General features: G+C 40.4%; 1 protein-coding gene across 1 annotated transcript in view; it reads left to right on the forward strand.

The window, feature by feature from the left end:
- Positions 1-5,324: 5,324 nt before the first annotated feature.
- ptprn2 (protein tyrosine phosphatase receptor type N2) overlaps positions 5,325-18,830 on the forward strand; it is a 365,871-nt gene continuing 352,365 nt past the window's right edge. Inside the window, exon 1 of the mRNA XM_049481944.1 lies at positions 5,325-5,503. Within this exon, the coding sequence (XP_049337901.1) occupies positions 5,416-5,503 (88 nt within the window). The 5' untranslated portion in view covers positions 5,325-5,415. The remainder of the gene's footprint in view (positions 5,504-18,830) is intronic.

The raw sequence follows: 18,830 nt of genomic DNA on the forward strand, positions 1-18,830 counted from the left end.
GGTGATAGCTTTTATATGCTAATGCTGCTGCCTGAATTGATGCGTCTCCTCGGGCTATGTGAATTATTCCAGTTTCTCAGTGTTCGGTTCAGATGAGGACAACAGCTCTGCCTCTTTCTTTCTTTGTCTTTTTTTTTTGTCTTCGCCATCATTTATTCCACACGTCTGAAGTTGCTGCACTTATAAAGTTTTCCACTTCAGTAATCCTGAGTTAATGTACGATGGGCTCGCGTTCTCTAATCTGTCTGTTGCTGCTTTTTATTTCTGCTTTGTCAGGTGATGCTTCAACTGATACTGGAAAGAATAAAGAAACCACTATAAATCAGCAGGTTTCGTCATGATAATGTAGCACCACTGTAATAGCCTTCCTCTGCTAGACACACAAGAAAAGAACTTATTGCAGGGCCACAGCTGACCAATAGGGCTGCAATGATTAGTCGACTATAAAAGAAATCGACAGGGAACTGTAAACACACCAGATAAGGGACAAGACAACACTCACTACTCACTGTACATCAGCTAATTATACATTTAAACATATTCTCATAATTTAAATCCCATATATAGAGCTTCTGCTGTGTTTGGAGTGTTAGAAAAAGAGAAGGCAGACAGCTAGTTACCACCAGCTGCAACTAGGGTTGCCAGGTCCAGCAAAAAAAATCCTGCTGCTCAAAGTCTGTCTAAAACCTGCCAGTCAGAAGCTTAAACTTGCCCAATATTTAAGGTCGCCACAGACGTTCACAATACAGCACATTTTCATTTTGAACGGTTTGCAATTAGGAAAATATTAATATTAAAAAATGCGGTGACTGATTCACATGTATCGGAGGAGGCGTGTGCTGGTCTTAACCCTCCTGGTGTTGGAGCATCACTAGTGATTATGGGGGGGGGAGTCCTAACGAGTGGGCTGGGTAATTGGCCGTGTAAATTGGGAAGAAAATTATGTAAAAATACTAAAATAAGTAAATAAATGCTAATAAATAAATTAATTATCTAAAATTATAAAGTGACTTAATGGCACTTTACATGAATAAAAAAAGTAGAACATACATATGCCTGTAAAATATTTATTTATCAATAAGATTTAAAAAAAAAATGGTTCATAATTGAAGAGATTGATTTTTTTTTTATTAAAACATGTTCAAATTAAAATAATTCTTGTTTTTTAATATTCACATCTCCACTGAAGATATTTAATCAGAATATCCTGAAAAAATAACATATCAGTCTCTGTACCTTAATTTGTCTATGGCCTTAAAGGTTTAGCTGTAAAAATGCAGTAAAACTTGCATTAGATCAGGAGCCTCACCAATAAGAAGCACAAATAGAGGGCATCATAAAAATAATCATGATTAATCAACTATTAAATAGTCAATAGCCATTATTTGCAGCTATACTTCCCACAGATTTGTTTGAAGAAGTAAACTAGAGGCATTCAAACAAAATAACTCTGTGCCTACTGTTAAGCATGGTGTTGGTAGCATAGCATGATCTGATGCCCTGGAGCTCACGACCCATAATGGGGATGTGAGAATGATGCTAATTAAGGGTGTTGTAGAGGGAAAAAGTCTTGTTCAAACTGAAAGAAAAGCAGCATCTGTATGTGCAGCTAAAATGTCGTAAATAGTGATCCAGCAGGCTAAGCACAGGCACTATGACTAGGAGATCGCTGGTTTGAATCCTGTTCATGCAGCTTGCCATCAGCTGCCTGAGCCCTGAGAGAGCACAGTTGGTCTTGCTCTCTCTGGGTGGGTACAGTAGATGTTGTACAGTAGATGTTTTTCCCCTCATCACTTCTAGGGTGATGTGGATCAGCACACTGCTGCGTCTGTGAGCTGATGTATGAGAACAGAGTTGCTGCGCTTTCCTCCGAGTGTTAGCGCTGTGATGCTACTCGGTAATGCTGCAGCATCAGCAGCAGCTCAAAAAGAGGCGGAGTCTGACTTCACATGTATCGGAGGAGGTGTGTGCTAGTCTTTACCCTCCTGGTGTTGGGGCATCACTAGTGATAGGGTGAGTTCTAATGAGCGGGTTGGGTAATTGGCTGTGTGAATTGGGGGAGAAAATGTTATATAAAATGATATATAAAAATTGTTTAAGTAGCCCAGCTTCATTCACTCCCAGCATTCCCAAATACAGAGCTTTTAGCCGATGATCCCAACAGCATTACAATGCTAGTGTTAGGGGCATAGAATTAATCATGCAAAAAAATCACTATATTTACACCATTAACAACAAACTCAAAGTAAATCCACACTTTATTGTCACTGAGAATTTGAAAGTGAAAGTGGTCAGATATTGTAGATTATGTTGGTGATACTGTAGAGTACAGTAATCTCTTCTTCATGTGGTTCTATCAGCTGTTGTTAATTGATGGTTCTTGATTCTTTCAATCCTTGCATTCCAAGAGCCATTTCCTGGCTTGAAGGTGTTGTTAATTAACACTGTTAAAACTGTTAATCGTCCCACTTCCTGAGTTGTTGCTATGACAGTCAGTGAATCCAGCAGATGGGCTAAAATCGGATTTTGCTATTTATAGGTTTATGTGTGAGTACAACGGACATTCTTGTTTAATTTTATAAACTACAGACAACATTTCTCCCAAATTCCAAATAAAAATATTGTCATTAAGAGCATTTATTTACAGAAAATGAGAAATGACTGAAACAACAAAAGAGATGCAGAGCTTTCAAACCTCAAATAATGCAACAAAAACAAGTTTATATTCATAAAGTTTTAAGAGTTTAGAAATAATCAATATTTAATGGAATAATCCTGGTGGTTTTAAATCACAGTTTTAATTTCATGCATCTTGGCATCATGTTCTCCTCCTCCACCAGTCTTACACACTGCTTTTGGAAAACTTTATGCTGCTTTACTCCTGATGCAGAAATTCAAGCAGTTCAGTTTGGTGGTTTGATGGCTTGTGATCATCCATCTTCCTCTTGATTACATTCCAGAGATTCAAAGAAACTTATCATTTTTAAGTGCTCTCTTGTTTTTATCCAGAGCTGTACAACCCTGCAAATTAACTCACCATTTTTTGGAGAGTTGCTGTCCAGGGTTTTGAATCCTGCTGGAGTAAAAAGATCCTAGTATGGGTTACTATTAGTGTTTTCTATCAATTAGAACAATTAAACAGATTAATCACAACAGAATTCGCGATTAAACATCAACTTTAAATTAATAAATAAAATTAATAATAAATTCATTATTATTATTATTTACAACATGGGTAAGCAATAAAATTGAGTTATGTGTAATAATGTCTTAACTAGTGTCTGTTAATTAGTTGAGACATTAGTTGTTTATTACTGTTGCAATTACTGCATATTGTGAGTCATTGTAAAGTGTTACAGGATATTTTAATGTAAATGAAAGAATTGGTGTGCGACTGGCAAAATTAAATTATATTTTTATTAGTGTTAATTGTGTTAAAAAAAATCATTAATCACAACAATATTCTGTGGTTCAATCAATTATAAACATAAAAATCTTAATTAACTTTCTAAATTATGGTATTGTCCTGTATTTCTGGGAGAGAGAATAGTGTAGTAATAGTGTGTATTAGGTCTGGCAAACAGACCAGCGTTTTTTGTTTGTTTTACTGTATTATAATATAAAAAAGGGTAGTTTTCATGTTTTTTTTAAGAATCTTGTATTTTGCTGCATTATTAAGTTTAATTAAGAGGAAATAATCGCTAGTTTAGCTCCATATTCCACACTCAACAACCTGGAAAGCGGAAACGAGCCATCAGTGGAGAGTGGTTTAATACATATCTCAGCAAAAGAAAGTGCACTTATTCAGTTTTTATGTTGCTAAATTAAATCACTTAATCCGTCATACGGCCCTTTAAAAGGGGTGGCTAACAGTAGTGTGAATTAATGCAATTCATTTACGCTAAAAATGATTAAACAGATTAATCATGTGCTGTTATTTTGGCAGCACTGTTTTAAACTGTTATTTTTCTGAGGCTGCATAAGAATTCAGTAGTTTTCATTTTTAAGTTTTTTTTTAACAAGTCAACACAGAGTCTAAATTATATATATTGATTCCATGTATCAACCATCAGTCACACATTAAATTCTCAGAAAAATACAGATGATGTAAAAGCTCTATATTTTGTGTCTGTTTACGCACTGCTTCCTGACTGTGTTCTGCTGCTGTTTTAATCAGATAGGTGCTGTTAATTAGCTCTGATAATTAACCAATCAGCTGTGTTTTTGCTAAAGCTGTCATTCAAACCCTACCCAGCTGTGTGGCTGTAATCCATCAAAATGACCCAACGCTCATAATATTATAACCCAGGAGATTTATCCCACTGAGTATAAGATCAGAGATGTTGAGTAATGAAGTACAAAAACTTCCTTATCTTACTTAAGTAGAAATGTTGGTTATCTATACTTTACTGTAGTAATTATTTGTACATTTTCACACAATTACCTGAACTTTCTACTCTTTACATTTTAATAAAAACAGCCTCGTTACTCCTATTTCATTTCAGCTCGTTTTCATTCCGGCTTCTCATCGTTCAATAAAACCCCCATCCAGATAAATCTCTCCATCCAGATAGAGTGAATCTCATTGTGATTGGATGTAGAGAAGTATAAACATGTACCATTCCGCCTCCCTATTGGTTTATACTGTGATCCATCACACCTGCAGAAATCAATATTTGGTGGAATAACCCTGGTTTTTAATCACAGTTTTCATGCATATTGGCATCATGTTCTCCTCCTCCACCAGTCTTACACACTGCTTTTGGATAACTTTATGCTGCTTTACTCCTGGTGCAAAAATTCAAACAGTTCAGTTTGGTGGTTTGATGGCTTGTGATCATCCATCTTCCTCTAGGTTATATTATAGATGTCTCTTTTTTCCAGAGCTGTATTTACATTGTACTTAAATACAAAAAACAGAAAAATGTGTTTTGCAGAGGGGGGGGGGGGGGGGGGGGGTGCACTATAGGCCTCTGTGGGCGTGGCCTAAGCTTTTGTTCTTAATGGCTTTATTTTTTCCCCTTTACTTTTACTTTTATACTTTAAGTAGTTTTGAATCCAGTACTTTTTTAAACACTTTTACCTAAAGACTAAAAAGCTTTAGTTGATTCTTCAACTTCTACAGAAGTATTTTAGTATTTAAACTCTAGTATCTATACTCTATTCTACCTGCAGAGTAATGAATGGAGATACTGTGCTTGCATGCATCTGAAGAATGAACATGCAGTAGAGGCATCATGCGTGCGCGCGCACTCGCTCCTGCCGCGTGACGTCAGCGCGCTGGGCGGGGCGCTGTCCGAGGTGCTGAAGCTTCTGCTCCTCGCTGGGAGAGGGAGATAGCGAGGGAGTGCGCGCGCGCGCTGGCGAGGGACAGCTCCTGCTCATCTTCTGCTCATCTCCTGCTCCACCGGGACCATGGCACCCTCACCCCCGGTCCTCGCGCTCCTCCTGGCCGGGCACGCGCTCGGCGTCGCCGCCGCCGCGCTCCGGACGATACGATACGGTGAGTGGAGTGGAGTCGGGTCTCGTGCGCGCAGGGCTGGAGTGTGTGACCTGATGCTCGTGAGCTCGCGGGAGGGTAAAAAAAGATAATAAACACACCCCAGCGTGTGAGCACGCGCGCGCGTGCTGTTGCTTGAGATGGTGCTGCTTGTGTACCTCCACCCACCCCATCCACGTGTTCATCACCCCCCCCCCCCCCCCCCATTAACCATATCCATACATCCCTCCATCTGTCCCACGGCGCTGGTGGGGTTTTACGTAATCATGCTACAGTGTGGAGCACATGGCCTGGGAGGAAGTGTGTGTGTGTGTGTGTTGGGGGGGTTAGGTTGTCTGAAGTACTACTGACTACTGTACTGAGGTCTGCGGTTAAGTTTGATTCAAGTGTCAGAATGTTACATTATGATATCATTGCTTTTAACTTATATATAATATATTACGATAATATCAAACCAAAAGCAGCATGGTTGACGGAAAAACAATTTTAACACCAACGCCAATTAAACACAGCCTGGCCAAAAAAATAAAAATAAAAAGTCTCCACCTGGATTTAAGTAAGTAAATGATGTGTTGGTTGGTTGATGCTGCAGTTGGTCTGCAGGTTTAGGTTCAGCAACAGTATGTGCTGAAAGAATGAGGTCAGCTGACTACCTGAATATACTGACTATAGACCAGCTTATTCCATCAATGGATTTTTTCTTCATATTCCAAGATAAGACAATGTCAGGATTCATGGTGCTGGAATTGTGAAAGAGTTCAGGGTTCAGGAAGCATGAGATCATCATTTATCATTATCACACATGGATTGAGAGAGAGTTCACCACAGAGTTCAGATCTTAACCTCATTGAGAATCTTTGGGATGTGCTGGATGGAGAAGAGCTGCTTTGTGCAGTGGTCAGACTCTACCATCATCAATGCTGCTGCAAGATCTTGGTGAAAAATTAATGCAACACTGGATTGAAATAAATTTTATTACATTGCAGAAGATTATTGAAACAATACGGCGGTTTTGTCCAACCAGAATGATCAATGCTTCATGGGTATGATCATCTTAGACGGTGATGCCATCTTGTTCATTGACAAGTATATCTTGGGCCAAATGATCACACGTGACCACAAAGTCAACAGTGAGATCCGAAGGCAATGAAGTGCGACAGGTCATGTGACACATGACGAGGAAAACCAATGGTCCAACTGCACCACCAAGTTGGGCAAAACCAAAAAATTTTACAAAAAACAAATGATGAAAGTGTTTTAATCAACGTTTGTTAACTTTGATAGAATAAAACTGTTGATTAATTGAATAATACCTCACCTTTAAACGTGTAGTTTGGTGTTGCAAAATTGGAATGCAAATATATGGTGTCAGGAGCCATTACATGGAATGGAGTGCTGCTACAGACTAGTAGCTCTCCAGCCCAGAGGGTTGTTGAACCCAATTGCAGAACAGTTCATCTCAAAGCAGGTAAACCCAAGAAGAAAGGAAAAAATAAATAAATAAACACACTGCTCCTCACGCAGGATCCAACCCGTGTCGTCAGGGTCGCGGTACAATACACTACCACTGCCAGGAAAAAAAACGCCCTTATAAGAAGTTAGGGAGCCCGAGAATGGGCGGAAAATCAAGAACGGGCGGAAACCAATGGAAAACTTTGTGTACTACACATGAGCCTCTTTTAAGCCCATTTCATCAGTGTTCATCCATAAAATATACATCTATCTCATTGGCTCCTGACACCATATATTTGCATATTGGACATGACTTCCCCTTCCCCTACCTTCTCCTGGGTGTTTATTTGTGTATTTTATATATTGGGTGGGTGCCAGGCTTTGGCTGTTCTAGGCTGTAAGCACAAGTTACCTTTATTTTTTATTGTTGATGGTGACCATGTGCTGACCTGGTGCTAGAAGGAGTATGCTTTTAGTATTGGAAGATTTGTAAAAATATGAACAATTGTTTGAACTTTTTAAACTACTAAATAAGTTGACGATACAGATGCTCCAGCAAGACGTGCACCAACAATTTGTCCTCTTTTGAACTCTGGTATGTCACCCATAATGTTGTGTGCATTAAAATATTTAGAGCAGAACTGTGCTCTTACCCTGCTAATTGAACCTTCACACTCTGCTCTTACTGGTGCAATGTGCAATTAATGAAGATTGAACACCAGGCTGCTCCAATTTAGCCATGAAACCTCCCACACTAAAATGATGACAGGTGTTTCAGTTTCATTGTCCAACCCCTGTATATATTTTTGTATAAGTGTGTATAAGTTTCTGTGAAGTGGTGCTCAGTTCTGGTGATTTAGACAATGCTGCACAGGGTGTTTGTGATGTTCCTGATCAGAGCACTCTGTCATGTCTGCTTGACATTTGCGCAGCAGCTCTAGCAGCAGAACAACACCAGCATCAGACAGAGATCTCAATCCGGAAGATTCTCACTATAGATAACAGTGAGTCACACACTGTCTATCAGAGATAATAGAGAGAGCTCATCCTCTACACATATCTCCATATACCACCCGCTTTCACTTCCGGCTTATTTTCAGTTTATGAAACATATGCTGTCATTTTCCATTTTTACTCAATCACTTTCCAGCACCTTTCTTTATCCGTTACAATTGTTTTCATTAATCCTTTAAGACTGATGTATGTAAATTAGTTTTGTTCTGATTAGCTGCCCTGTTTGGTGCTTTATTGATAAGGCCAAATTTAAGGCCAAACCTTAAATGTGCTGTTTTGTGACATCACAACCACAGCAAAAGTTGTTAGGTGCTTGCTTAGGTGCTGCTAGGTGGATATTGTAGTGTCACAGGTGGTTGCTATGATATTTCTAAGTGGTTGCTTGACAGCTGCCAACTGGTTTCTATGTAGTTGCTACAGTACTACTAAGATGTTGCTAGGTGGTGGTATTTCCTATGGTATTTCTAAGTGGTTGCTTGATGGGTGCCGAATGGTTCATAGGTGGTTGCTGTGTTCCTGCTTAGTGGTTGCTATGTTGCCACTAAGTGGTGGCTATAATATTACAAATTGGTTGTTTGATGGTGGCAACTGGTTCCTAGGTGGTTGCTGTGGTGCTGCTTAGGGGTTTCTATGTTGTCGCTAAGTGGTTGCTAGATGATGGCTATGATTTTACTAAGTGGTTTCTTGAGTGGAAACTGGTTACTCGGTGGTTGCTACAGTACTGCTAAAATGTTGCTAGGTGGTGGCTATGGTATTTCTAAGTGGTTGCTTGATGGGTGCCGAATGGTTCCTAGGTGGTTGCTGATTAGTGGTTGCTATGTTGTCACTAAGTGGTGGCTAAAATATTACAAATTGGTTGTTTGATAGTGGCAACTGGTTCTTAGGTGGTTGCTGTGGTGCTGCTTAGGGGTTTCTATGTTGTCGCTAAGTGGTTGCTAGGTGGTGGCTATGATATTTTAAAGTGGTTGCTTTATGCTTGCTAAATGGTTACTAGATGGTCGCTATGTTGTCGCTAAGACGTGGCTAGATAGTGGCTATTATATTACTAAGTGGTTGCATGATGGTTACCAAATGGTTACTGGGTGGTTGCTATTTTTTCGCTAAGTGGTTGCTAGGTGATGGCTGTGATATTACTAAGTGGTTGCTTGATGGTTGCCAAATGGTCACTTGGTAATTGCTATGGTGCTGCTAAGTGCTATCTGTTGCTAAGGCATCTAATGGTAGTTTCTGTGGCATTCCTAAGTGGTTGTTATGGTATCCCAGGTTACTAGAGTCTATGTATAGTAGCTGAATGCTTTCATTAGAAGGGTTGTCCACAAACATTTGGACAAGTAGTGTAGCTCCTGTGTAAAAGTAAAGAACTAGTTTTTGGCGGAACTGCGGCGTGTGTGTTTGTGTGTTTTTGTGTAAATGTGTGAGTGTGTGTGTGTTTGTGTAAATGTGTGTGTGTGCGCGCGGGACGCTGTGTGCTTGGCGCTGCAGGCTGGCAGGAGTTGTTGGCTGGGGTGTGTGAGTTTAGTCGGGGGCCGAGGGAGACGAGCTGAGCCGACGCCAAGCCATCTGTAGGAGACTTTACTCACAGATCCACTCTCTCATTAACTCACAGCGGCTTCGATTCCATCAACTTTCAGCACAATTTACCCCAAAAAACATCCAGATTAGCTAATTCTCACCTCCACCCATTATTTACACCAAAATCTAACTTTTTAAAGCTACGCTGCTTTACCTTTAATGCCTTTATTAGATATTAATATCTATTATTACTGTGACTGCAGTCAGCATGGTGGCTGCTATGGCAACCTCATGGCAATACCTTAGCAATGATCCTCTTTCCATAGCAACTGTGTAGCAACACCTCAGCAACAGCTTAGCTGTTACTCCTTAGCAACACTTTAGAAACTGCTTAACAACCTAAAGCTTAACAACCAATTTGTTACAATAGGAAAATATTTTGGATTGCACCATATAGCAACCATATAGCATCTGTGAGCTGATGTATCAGAACCGAATCGCTGCGCTTTCCTCCGAGTGTTAGCGCTGTGATGAGTCTGACTTTACATGTATCTGAGGAGGCGTGTGCTAGTCTATGATCTACTGCTGTTGGGGCATCACTAGTGATAGGGGATATACAGCTGAAACTCTTTTTAACACCCTTGATTGAGCAGTGAATGAGCAGGTTTTCCAATACTTTTGTCCATATATTGGATTTAATCAGTTGTAAGTTTTTATATTCCACTACTGTGCAAACTGTTCCTTCAAACCAATGTTTAGTATGATACTTGTAATGAAATAAAATTGTGGTAAAGTTAAAATGTGTGTAGAGAAAAATTTTATCAGCTCCTGAATCAACTCCTGCAGGTAATTAATGAACTGAATCAATTTGATTCAGGGCAGAGAGTTACACCTCAATACACACCTTATTTACAATTCACTGTGGAGGTCAGCTCAGAACTGTCTAGGAGCATCAATCTGATGAAAGACAAGATCAGAACACACACACACACACACACACAGCTGCTGAATCAGCATCCGATTCAAAGGAATGAATCACTCTCCTCCGAGATCACTGAAACAATACTTCATTCATCAGCTTCATTTCCATGCTTCTATCAATCTGTGTGTGTGTGTAAGCATTGCAGAATCCTCATGCTTATATAGAGTTATAGTCCTTGTTGTGTCTCGTGACTTTTGCCACGCTGCACTGATCTGTGGGATATGTGGGCGGGGTCTAACTGATTTCTGCTGAGTCGCTGGTTCTCTGTTTGCATGGATAGTTCTACCCTGTCCGCTGTGGGTGGAAACTTCAGAAATGTAACATCCCATTCATCTGCACCCAGTATCAGACCTCACTACAGCTCCCATAATTCACCTGGGCTTGCTATGAGCACGTTGACCAGTGTTCAGTCATCCTCACAACTAATACAGGTGTGGGAGTTCTCAAGCCGTCCACTGAGGTATCACTTCATGATCTGCTTACATACTGCTGTCCTATGAGCTTTGGCATGTTGGTGTAAAATTAGTTCTATATGTGTGTGTGTGTGATATAGGAGCTTTGTGGTTGTTAATAAGCCCCTCGTCATGAAACAAAGGTCTCGCTGCAGTCTAAGCCCACCATCATCTGCTGCTGCTTTGTGTGTGTCTGTGTCTGTGTGTATGCGTGTCTTTGTGTGTGTGTGTGTGTGTGTCTGTGTGTGTGTGTGTGAGTGTGTGTGTGTGTGTGTGTGTGTGTGTGTGTGTGTGTTATATAGAGAGTGAGCGTGGGAGTAAGTTGCTCGTTTCAGTCGAACAGGAAGTGCCGCTAAAAATACATTCAGAGAGAGGAAGTGAAGAGAGTTAGTGAGAAATTAATAATCCAACTATCAATCTCTGTCTCTCTCTTTCTCTCTCCCATTCTCTCTCTCCCCCTTTCTCTCTGTTTCTTTCTACCTCTCTTTCTCTCTCTTTATTTCTCTTTCTCTCCCTCTCTCATTCTCTCTCTCTCTTACTCTTTCTCTCTATCTCTTTCACCCTCTCTCCCTCTCTTTCTCTTTCGCCGTCTCTCACGCTCTTCCTCTTTGTCTCTCTCTCTTTATCTCTGTCTCTCTTTCTCACCCTCTCTCCCTTTATCTCTCTCTTTCTCTCTCCCTCTCACCCCCTCACACTCTCTCTTGCTCTTTCTCTCTTTTTCTTTCTTTCTCTCTGTCTCTCCCTCTCTTTTTCTTCCTCTCTTTCTCCCCTTTTTCTTGCCCTCATTCTCTTTATCTCTCTGTCTTTCTCTCCCTCTCTTTCTGTTTCCTTCTCTCTCTTCTACTCCTTCTCTTTTGCAATTGCTCACTCTCTCTTTCTCTCTATCTCTCTCTCTCTCTTTTGCACACGGTCTCTCTCTTTATCTCTCTCCCTCACATTATCTCTCTCTCTCTCTCTCTCTCTCTCTCTCTTTATCTCTGTCTCTCACCCTTTCTTTCTGCATCATTTGAACACAGAAACTCTCTCAGTTACACTATGTAAAAAATCTTGACAAATGGACCAATAGAAATTCTTCAAAACAACCTAAAATAAACTTTTTACATCAACTTTAATTGGAAGTTAAGAAGGTTTATTCTGTAAGGTTGCTGATTGGATAGATGTTTTTCACTGGAAAGTGACAATATATAGATTCAGCATACAAAAGAAACATTACTATACTATACTATTCTATACTATACTACACTATACTATACACTCTACTAAACACAATAGTAAAAAAGAAAGAATAAAGTGTTGAAAGCAGGTTTTTATTAAACTTAAACTTGATATATGCCAGTGTAAATAGTTTACCTTCAGTGTTTTGCATGTATGATCATTTTAATAGACATGAAGGTATTAACTCAAAAACTGGGTTTCTATGCTTCGTCCACCAGTGAGTGGTGCACTGTTCAACTGTGCAGCATTGCTCCAGCTCCAGTTTACAACTTAAATTAATTAATTCCCACAACAAAAAATATGCTGGCTGATTGATTACATTTTGTGATGAACCATCGCTTTAATAATCACAGAGAAGCTAAACTTCCTACTAATTTCCAAACACACTGCACTAAAGTTCTGCATTCTTTAATTACTCTTCTCTCTGAATTCACTCGTCTCTACAGACTCGTTCATATATATTCCCCCTCTCGCAGTCTGCTCATCACTGATATGATCTGTCTATTTATATCATTCTCTCTTTTCTGTGTTTCTGTGTTTTGGGAGCTCACAGCTGCTCCTGTGTGTAATTATCATCTATTGACGCTTAGCTGAATGTAAAAGCAGGTGCTGGTGAGTCTTTCCCAGCATGAATATTCTGATGGTGAATTTGTGCAATTTACATACATTAGCATTAGCATTTACTGACATTAGCATTAGCACTGATACACATTAGCACCTGGAAGCTTGTGAGTGAGTTTATGTTGAGCTGTTAGAAAAGAAAGTAGAACTAGCTGAGGTTTCTAGAAGTATATGTAAAGTTGTATAAAAGTTTTGACACTTTAAAAATACTTATTTTAGTGATCTATAGGCGGGCCATCAACCATGCACCATGCAGCTTTATTTAGGGTGTGTCAGTGTGTCTTTGCTATCATAACAACGGGAAAAGTACTCCTTTTGCTGCTTAAAACATGCTAAAGGCATGTACTAATTCTCTTAATTAATCATGGGTGTGGTTAATTTCAAAGTCAAAGTCAAAGTGGTTTTTATTGTCATTTCAGCTATATACAGAGTACACAGTGAAACGAAACAACGTTCCTCCAGGGACCATGGTGCACATAAACACAGTGTAGACAGAACAATAGTGCAACAGTACAAAAGTGCAGACAGACAATACAACACAATACAGACAAAGAATAATAAATAACAAGACAGCGTGCAAATTATGCAGTGTGCAAAAAGTGTGCAAAAAAGACCAGTGAGGTAGTAATTACCTCTATTACACAGTGTGCAATAGAGTCCAGTGAGGTAGTAGGGTTTTTAGTGCTTTCCATTTTCTGGGGTAAGTGGGGTAAGAGTGTGTGTGCATGTACAGAAAAACCATCAGTTCAGTCTCTGCAGTTGAGGAGTCTGATGGCTTGGGGGTAGAAGCTGTTGCAGAATCTGGTCGTGCTGGACCGGATGCTGCGGTACCTTCTTCCCGAAGGCAGGAGGGAGAACAGTTCGTGTGAGGGATGGGTGGGGTCATTCACAATGCTGGTTGCTTTGCGGATGCTGCGGGTGGTGTAAATGTCCGTGATGGAGGGGAGAGAGACGCCGATGATCCTCTCAGCTGTCCTCACAATACGCTGGAGGGTCTTGCGGTCAGAGACGGTGCAGGTCCCAAACCAGGCAGTGATGCAGCTGCTCAGGATGCTCTCAATGGTCCCTCTATAGAAGAGTGTGAGGATGGGTGGAGGGAGACGGGCCTTTCTCAGCTTCCGGAGGAAGTAGAGACGCTGCTGGGCCTTCTTGGCTGTAGAGCTGGTGTTCAGGGTCCAGGTGAGGTTATCTGCTAAGTGGACACCAAGGAACTTGGTGCTCTTAACAATCTCCACAGAGGACCCGTCGATGTTGAGTGGACAGTGGGTGTGTTGTGCTCTCCTGAAGTCAACAACCATTTCCTTTGTCTTGTCCACATTCAGGTGAAGGTTGTTGACTGTACACCAGTCTGTCAGCCGCTGCACCTCCTCTGCACCTCCTCTCTGTACCTTGTAATTTTGGCTGTAACATGAAATAAACCAATCAGGTAGTCACTTGCTCATCATTCCCTTTAAGAGACAGGTGAGCTCTGACTGGTGCATTGCTATTGTAACGGTGCAGCTACCTGGACTTGTACAGCGCTTCTCAGCAGAGGAAACTGAGCTGCTGGTTGACGCTGTGAAGGAGCTCCAGCAGCACATTTACGGGAACAGCAATGTTATTTTATTAAATATTCTGTTTATTGTTGATGTAAAAGTTGGGTTTGTGCTGCTGTGTGTTCATGTGTGTGTAATAAGAGGGGGTGTACGCTTAGTGCGCCTGTGTTTCCAAGATAGCAATGAACGTCTGACCGCTGACTGTTGTCAGGGTTTAAATCAGTCAGTGGAGCACCTGTGTTTTTTGTTACCAAGATAAACAAGCAATACCCCAGAAATGTACCTGAACACACCTCATTTTCAGACCACCACGTCCATCAGTGTAGATATATTCAGAAACACCATTGCTATTTAAATGATGCAGGTGGAAGGCGTGAAAATAGACTGTTTGTGAGGTGGAAGGTGGAAGGCTATGTTCACATTGCCTTATTGCTCAAAACCGATTTTTTGCTCAGATCAGATTTTGTCGGTTCACATTCACTGTAAATGTAAGTGATCTGTATCTGTGTGTAATGTGAACACAGAATCTGTCCCTGAAACACCGTCTCACATGCTGCACATACAAACGTCTCCTTCTTTACCAACAACAAAAACGCTCATATTAGAGAGACGAGAGACTCGTATCTTTATAAAGGGAAATGGATGAGCTTGTTAGCATATGTGGAGCATCTTTTGCTGGAGTGGAGAAACAGTAAACAGCTGCTCTGAAGTTCATGCTCAGGTCCAGGAGGTGAAAAAAGGACAGGCGGTTTGCTTTTGCTGTTTTTGCAGCTATAGCTGCACAGCTGCACCAAGAAGAGATGTGTTGTGGGTATGAGAGAGAAGCATGTAGCACTAATGCTAATGCTAATGCGTAAAAGCTAAAAGACGCATGAATTCTGATTTGACCGTTCACATTCATGTCACATGTTCATGGATCAGATATGTATCTGATTTAGGATCATATATGAAAGTGACTCAAATCAGATTTGAAAAAATGGGATTTGGCACGTTCACACAGCCATAAAAAAATCAGATCTGAGCCACATTGAGCAAAAAGTCTGATTTGAATCACTTTAGCCTGGTAATGTAAACGTAGCCCAAGATGGCAATGATCATCGTGATGCACCTTGTGCAGGGTGTAAGGCCGTGCCCCTAGTGTTGGGTGCATTATTAGTGATGGGGATGCCTAATGAGTGGGTGGGGCATGTGAGTATGTCAGCAATACCCAGGTTAGGTATTCTGATGCAGTGTAAAGACCCCACAGTTTAATGTCAAAATGTGCATGTAGAGACGCTATATGTAAAGCACACACACACACACACACACACACACTGCAGAGCACAAAATTCAGTTACTTTATTCAGACTGAGTTCTCAGGGTTCATCTGTAGCCATTGTAGATGATGGATAACACACACACACACACATATACTGAGAGTGCGGGGAGTGATTGTGGCACACAGCCAGTCTTGTTACCTGAGTGTGTGTGTGTGTGTGTGTGTGTGTGTTTGAATGCCAGACCCTGCATGTGGCTAAAGGATGCTCAGATATGCTCAGTTTGAATCTGCACTGAAGAAAATACATCACACACACACACACACACACACACACACACACTGAGGTTGTGCCATCACCAGTAGGACATTAATAGACATATACAGCTCTGAAAAAATAAGAGAATAAGAGAGCACTTAAAATGATGAGTTTCTTTGATTTTACCAAATTAAAAACCTCTGGAATATAATCAAGAGGAAGATGGATGATCACAAGCCATCAAACCACCAAACTGAACTGCTTGAATTTTTGCACCAGGAGTAAAGCAGCATAAAGTTATCCAAAAGCAGTGTGTAAGACTGGTGGAGAAGAACATGATGCCAAGATGCATGAAAACTGTAAATAAAAACCACCAGGGTTATTCCACCAAATATTGATTATTTCTGAACTCTTAAAACTTTATGAATATGAACTTGTTTTCTCTTTGCATTATTTGAGGTCTGAAAGCTCTGCATCTTTTTTGTTAATTCAGTCATTTCTCATTTTCTGTAAATAAATGCTCTAAATGAGAATATTTTTATTTGGAATTTGGGAGAAATGTTGTCTGTAGTTTATAGAATAAAACAACAATGTTCATTTTACTCAAACATAAACCTATAAATAGTAAAATCAGAGAAACTTCTCAACTCATCCCATCTAAAAGTATTGAATGGAGCTCCATCATTCCAGATTAATGCCTCTCTGTTGTTCACACCTGGTATTAGGCATGGTACCAACAGGTTAATGTTTGTTTTGGATCTGCTCCTGAGAGTCCTATTCTATTGAAGCTATGTGTTTGTGTGCATTTGCACGTCTGTGTCAGCAATGTAGCTAAATAAAGCATCCATGTATAGGTCTTCCAAACAGGGGCTGGACATTGAAACTGAAACACCTGTCATCATTTTAGTGTGGGATTTTAGGTTTCATGTCTAAATTGGAGCAGCCTGGTGGCCAATCTTCATTAATTGCACATTGCACCAGTAAGAGCTGTAAGAGTGTGAAGGTTCAATTAGCAGGGTAAGAGCACAGTTCTGCTCTAAATATTGCAATACACACAACATTATGGGGGACATACCAGAGTTCAAAAGAGGACAAATTGTTGGTGCACGTCTTGCTGGAGCATCTGTGACCAAGACAGCAAGTCTTTGTGATGCATCAAGAGCCACGGTATCCAGGGTAACGTCAGCATACCACCAAGAAGAACCAACCACATCCAACAGGATTAACTGTGGACGCTGTAAGAGGAAGCTGTCTGAAAGGGATGTTCGGGTGCTAACCCGGATTGTATCCAAAAAACATAAAACCACGGCTGATCAAATCACGCAGAATTCAATGTGCACCTCAACTCTCCTGTTTCCACCAGAACTGTCCGTCACCACAATTGATTATTGTGCTCTAAAACCAGGTGTTTCCGTTTCATTGTCCAAACCCTGTATTTGGATGTATAGAAAGAGGCAGTGATGATGTACTTGTATAAACCGCACATTTTTGACACACTGCAGCGGACGGATGTTGTTAACAGCGACCAGAAAAGCCATTATGTGTGTGTGTGTGTGTGTGTGTGTATGTGTGTGTGTGTGCTTGCTGTGTTTTAATGAGTGTTCTGCTTAGCCCCCTAAAGCCCCCGGAGCTCTGCTGGAGCTGTATCAGCGTTAATTGTTCTGTATTTCTGTCATTTACCCGATTACTGACAACATCTGTGATCTCAACCTTCTCATATCCTGTAATACTGTAATAGTCTAGAACACAAATGAACATGTTCTAAGGGTTCTTTATTTAAAACAATGGTTCTATGGAATCATGGACATTCAGAGAACCATTTAAATGCTTATATGTTGTTATATAGATGTATTACACACAGAGTGATCTATTTTAAGTGTTTATTTCTTTTATTGTTGATGATTATGGCTTACAGCAAATGAAAACACAAAAATCGGTGTCTCAGAAAATGAGAATGAGAATGAGAATGTAAAATCCTGCTGGAAAATGAAATCTGCATCTCCATAAAAGTTGCTTCAGCAGAGGAAAGCATGAAATCTGTTGGAAAAACACGGCACTGACTTTAGACTTGATAATAAAACACAGTGGATCAACAGCAGCAGATATCAGACATGTCTCTCCAAACCATCACTGATTGGTGGAAACTTCACACTAGACCTCGAGCAGCTTGAACTGTTTGTCTCTCCACTCTTCCTCCAGACTCTGATCCCTTCATTTACAAATGAAATGTAGAATTTACTGATGATCAGTGATGGTTTGGATAAAGAGTCATGTCATCTGCTGGTGTTGATCCACTGTGTTTTATTATCAAGTCTAAAGTCAGTGCAGTTTTGTTTTCCCACAAAATCTTACAGCACTTCATATCTTACAGCTTCCCTCTGCTACTGACAACTTTTATGGAGATGCAGATTTCATTTTCCAGCAGGACTTGGCACACTGCCCACAGTACTGCCAAAAGTACCAATTGGTCTTATATAATATTCACATTTTCTGAGACACTGATTTTGGGTTTTCATTGGCTGTAAGCCATAATTATCAACAATAAAAAATAAACGCTTAAAATAGGTCACTCTGTGTTTGTTGGTGTAATTTGGCGAGTTTAAACGAGTACTACGCAGTATAAAATGATCCGTACATTTTCACATCTTTTCACTTTTCTGCTTCAGAGTTTTCTCTGTGTATGTTCACTGTGGTACTGTGCTGTGTTAAAGGTTGTGCAGAGCTGCTGTGCATCTCTAAATATCTTCCCGGGCCTGTAGTTCCTTAGGTCAATAAGGTCATTGATGTCAACGAGGTCTTGTATGAAATCTGAGCTCATCTATTACCCATAATGCTCTTGGACAGACGAATATGAATGAGGCTGTAATCAGAATGGACCCTCTCTCTGATTCTCTAAGAGCTTCTCTGCATTACCGCTCAATGTGTGTGTGTGTTAGTGTGTGTGTGTGTGTGAGAGAGAGAATGATGGGTCAGGGCTCTCAATCAGTTCCATAGAATAGAGCAGGGGTGTCAAACTCATTTTGGCCGAGGGCC

Source organism: Astyanax mexicanus, chromosome 8 (assembly GCF_023375975.1).
Source record: "Astyanax mexicanus isolate ESR-SI-001 chromosome 8, AstMex3_surface, whole genome shotgun sequence".
In the NCBI taxonomy this organism is placed as follows: Eukaryota; Metazoa; Chordata; class Actinopteri; order Characiformes; family Acestrorhamphidae; genus Astyanax; species Astyanax mexicanus.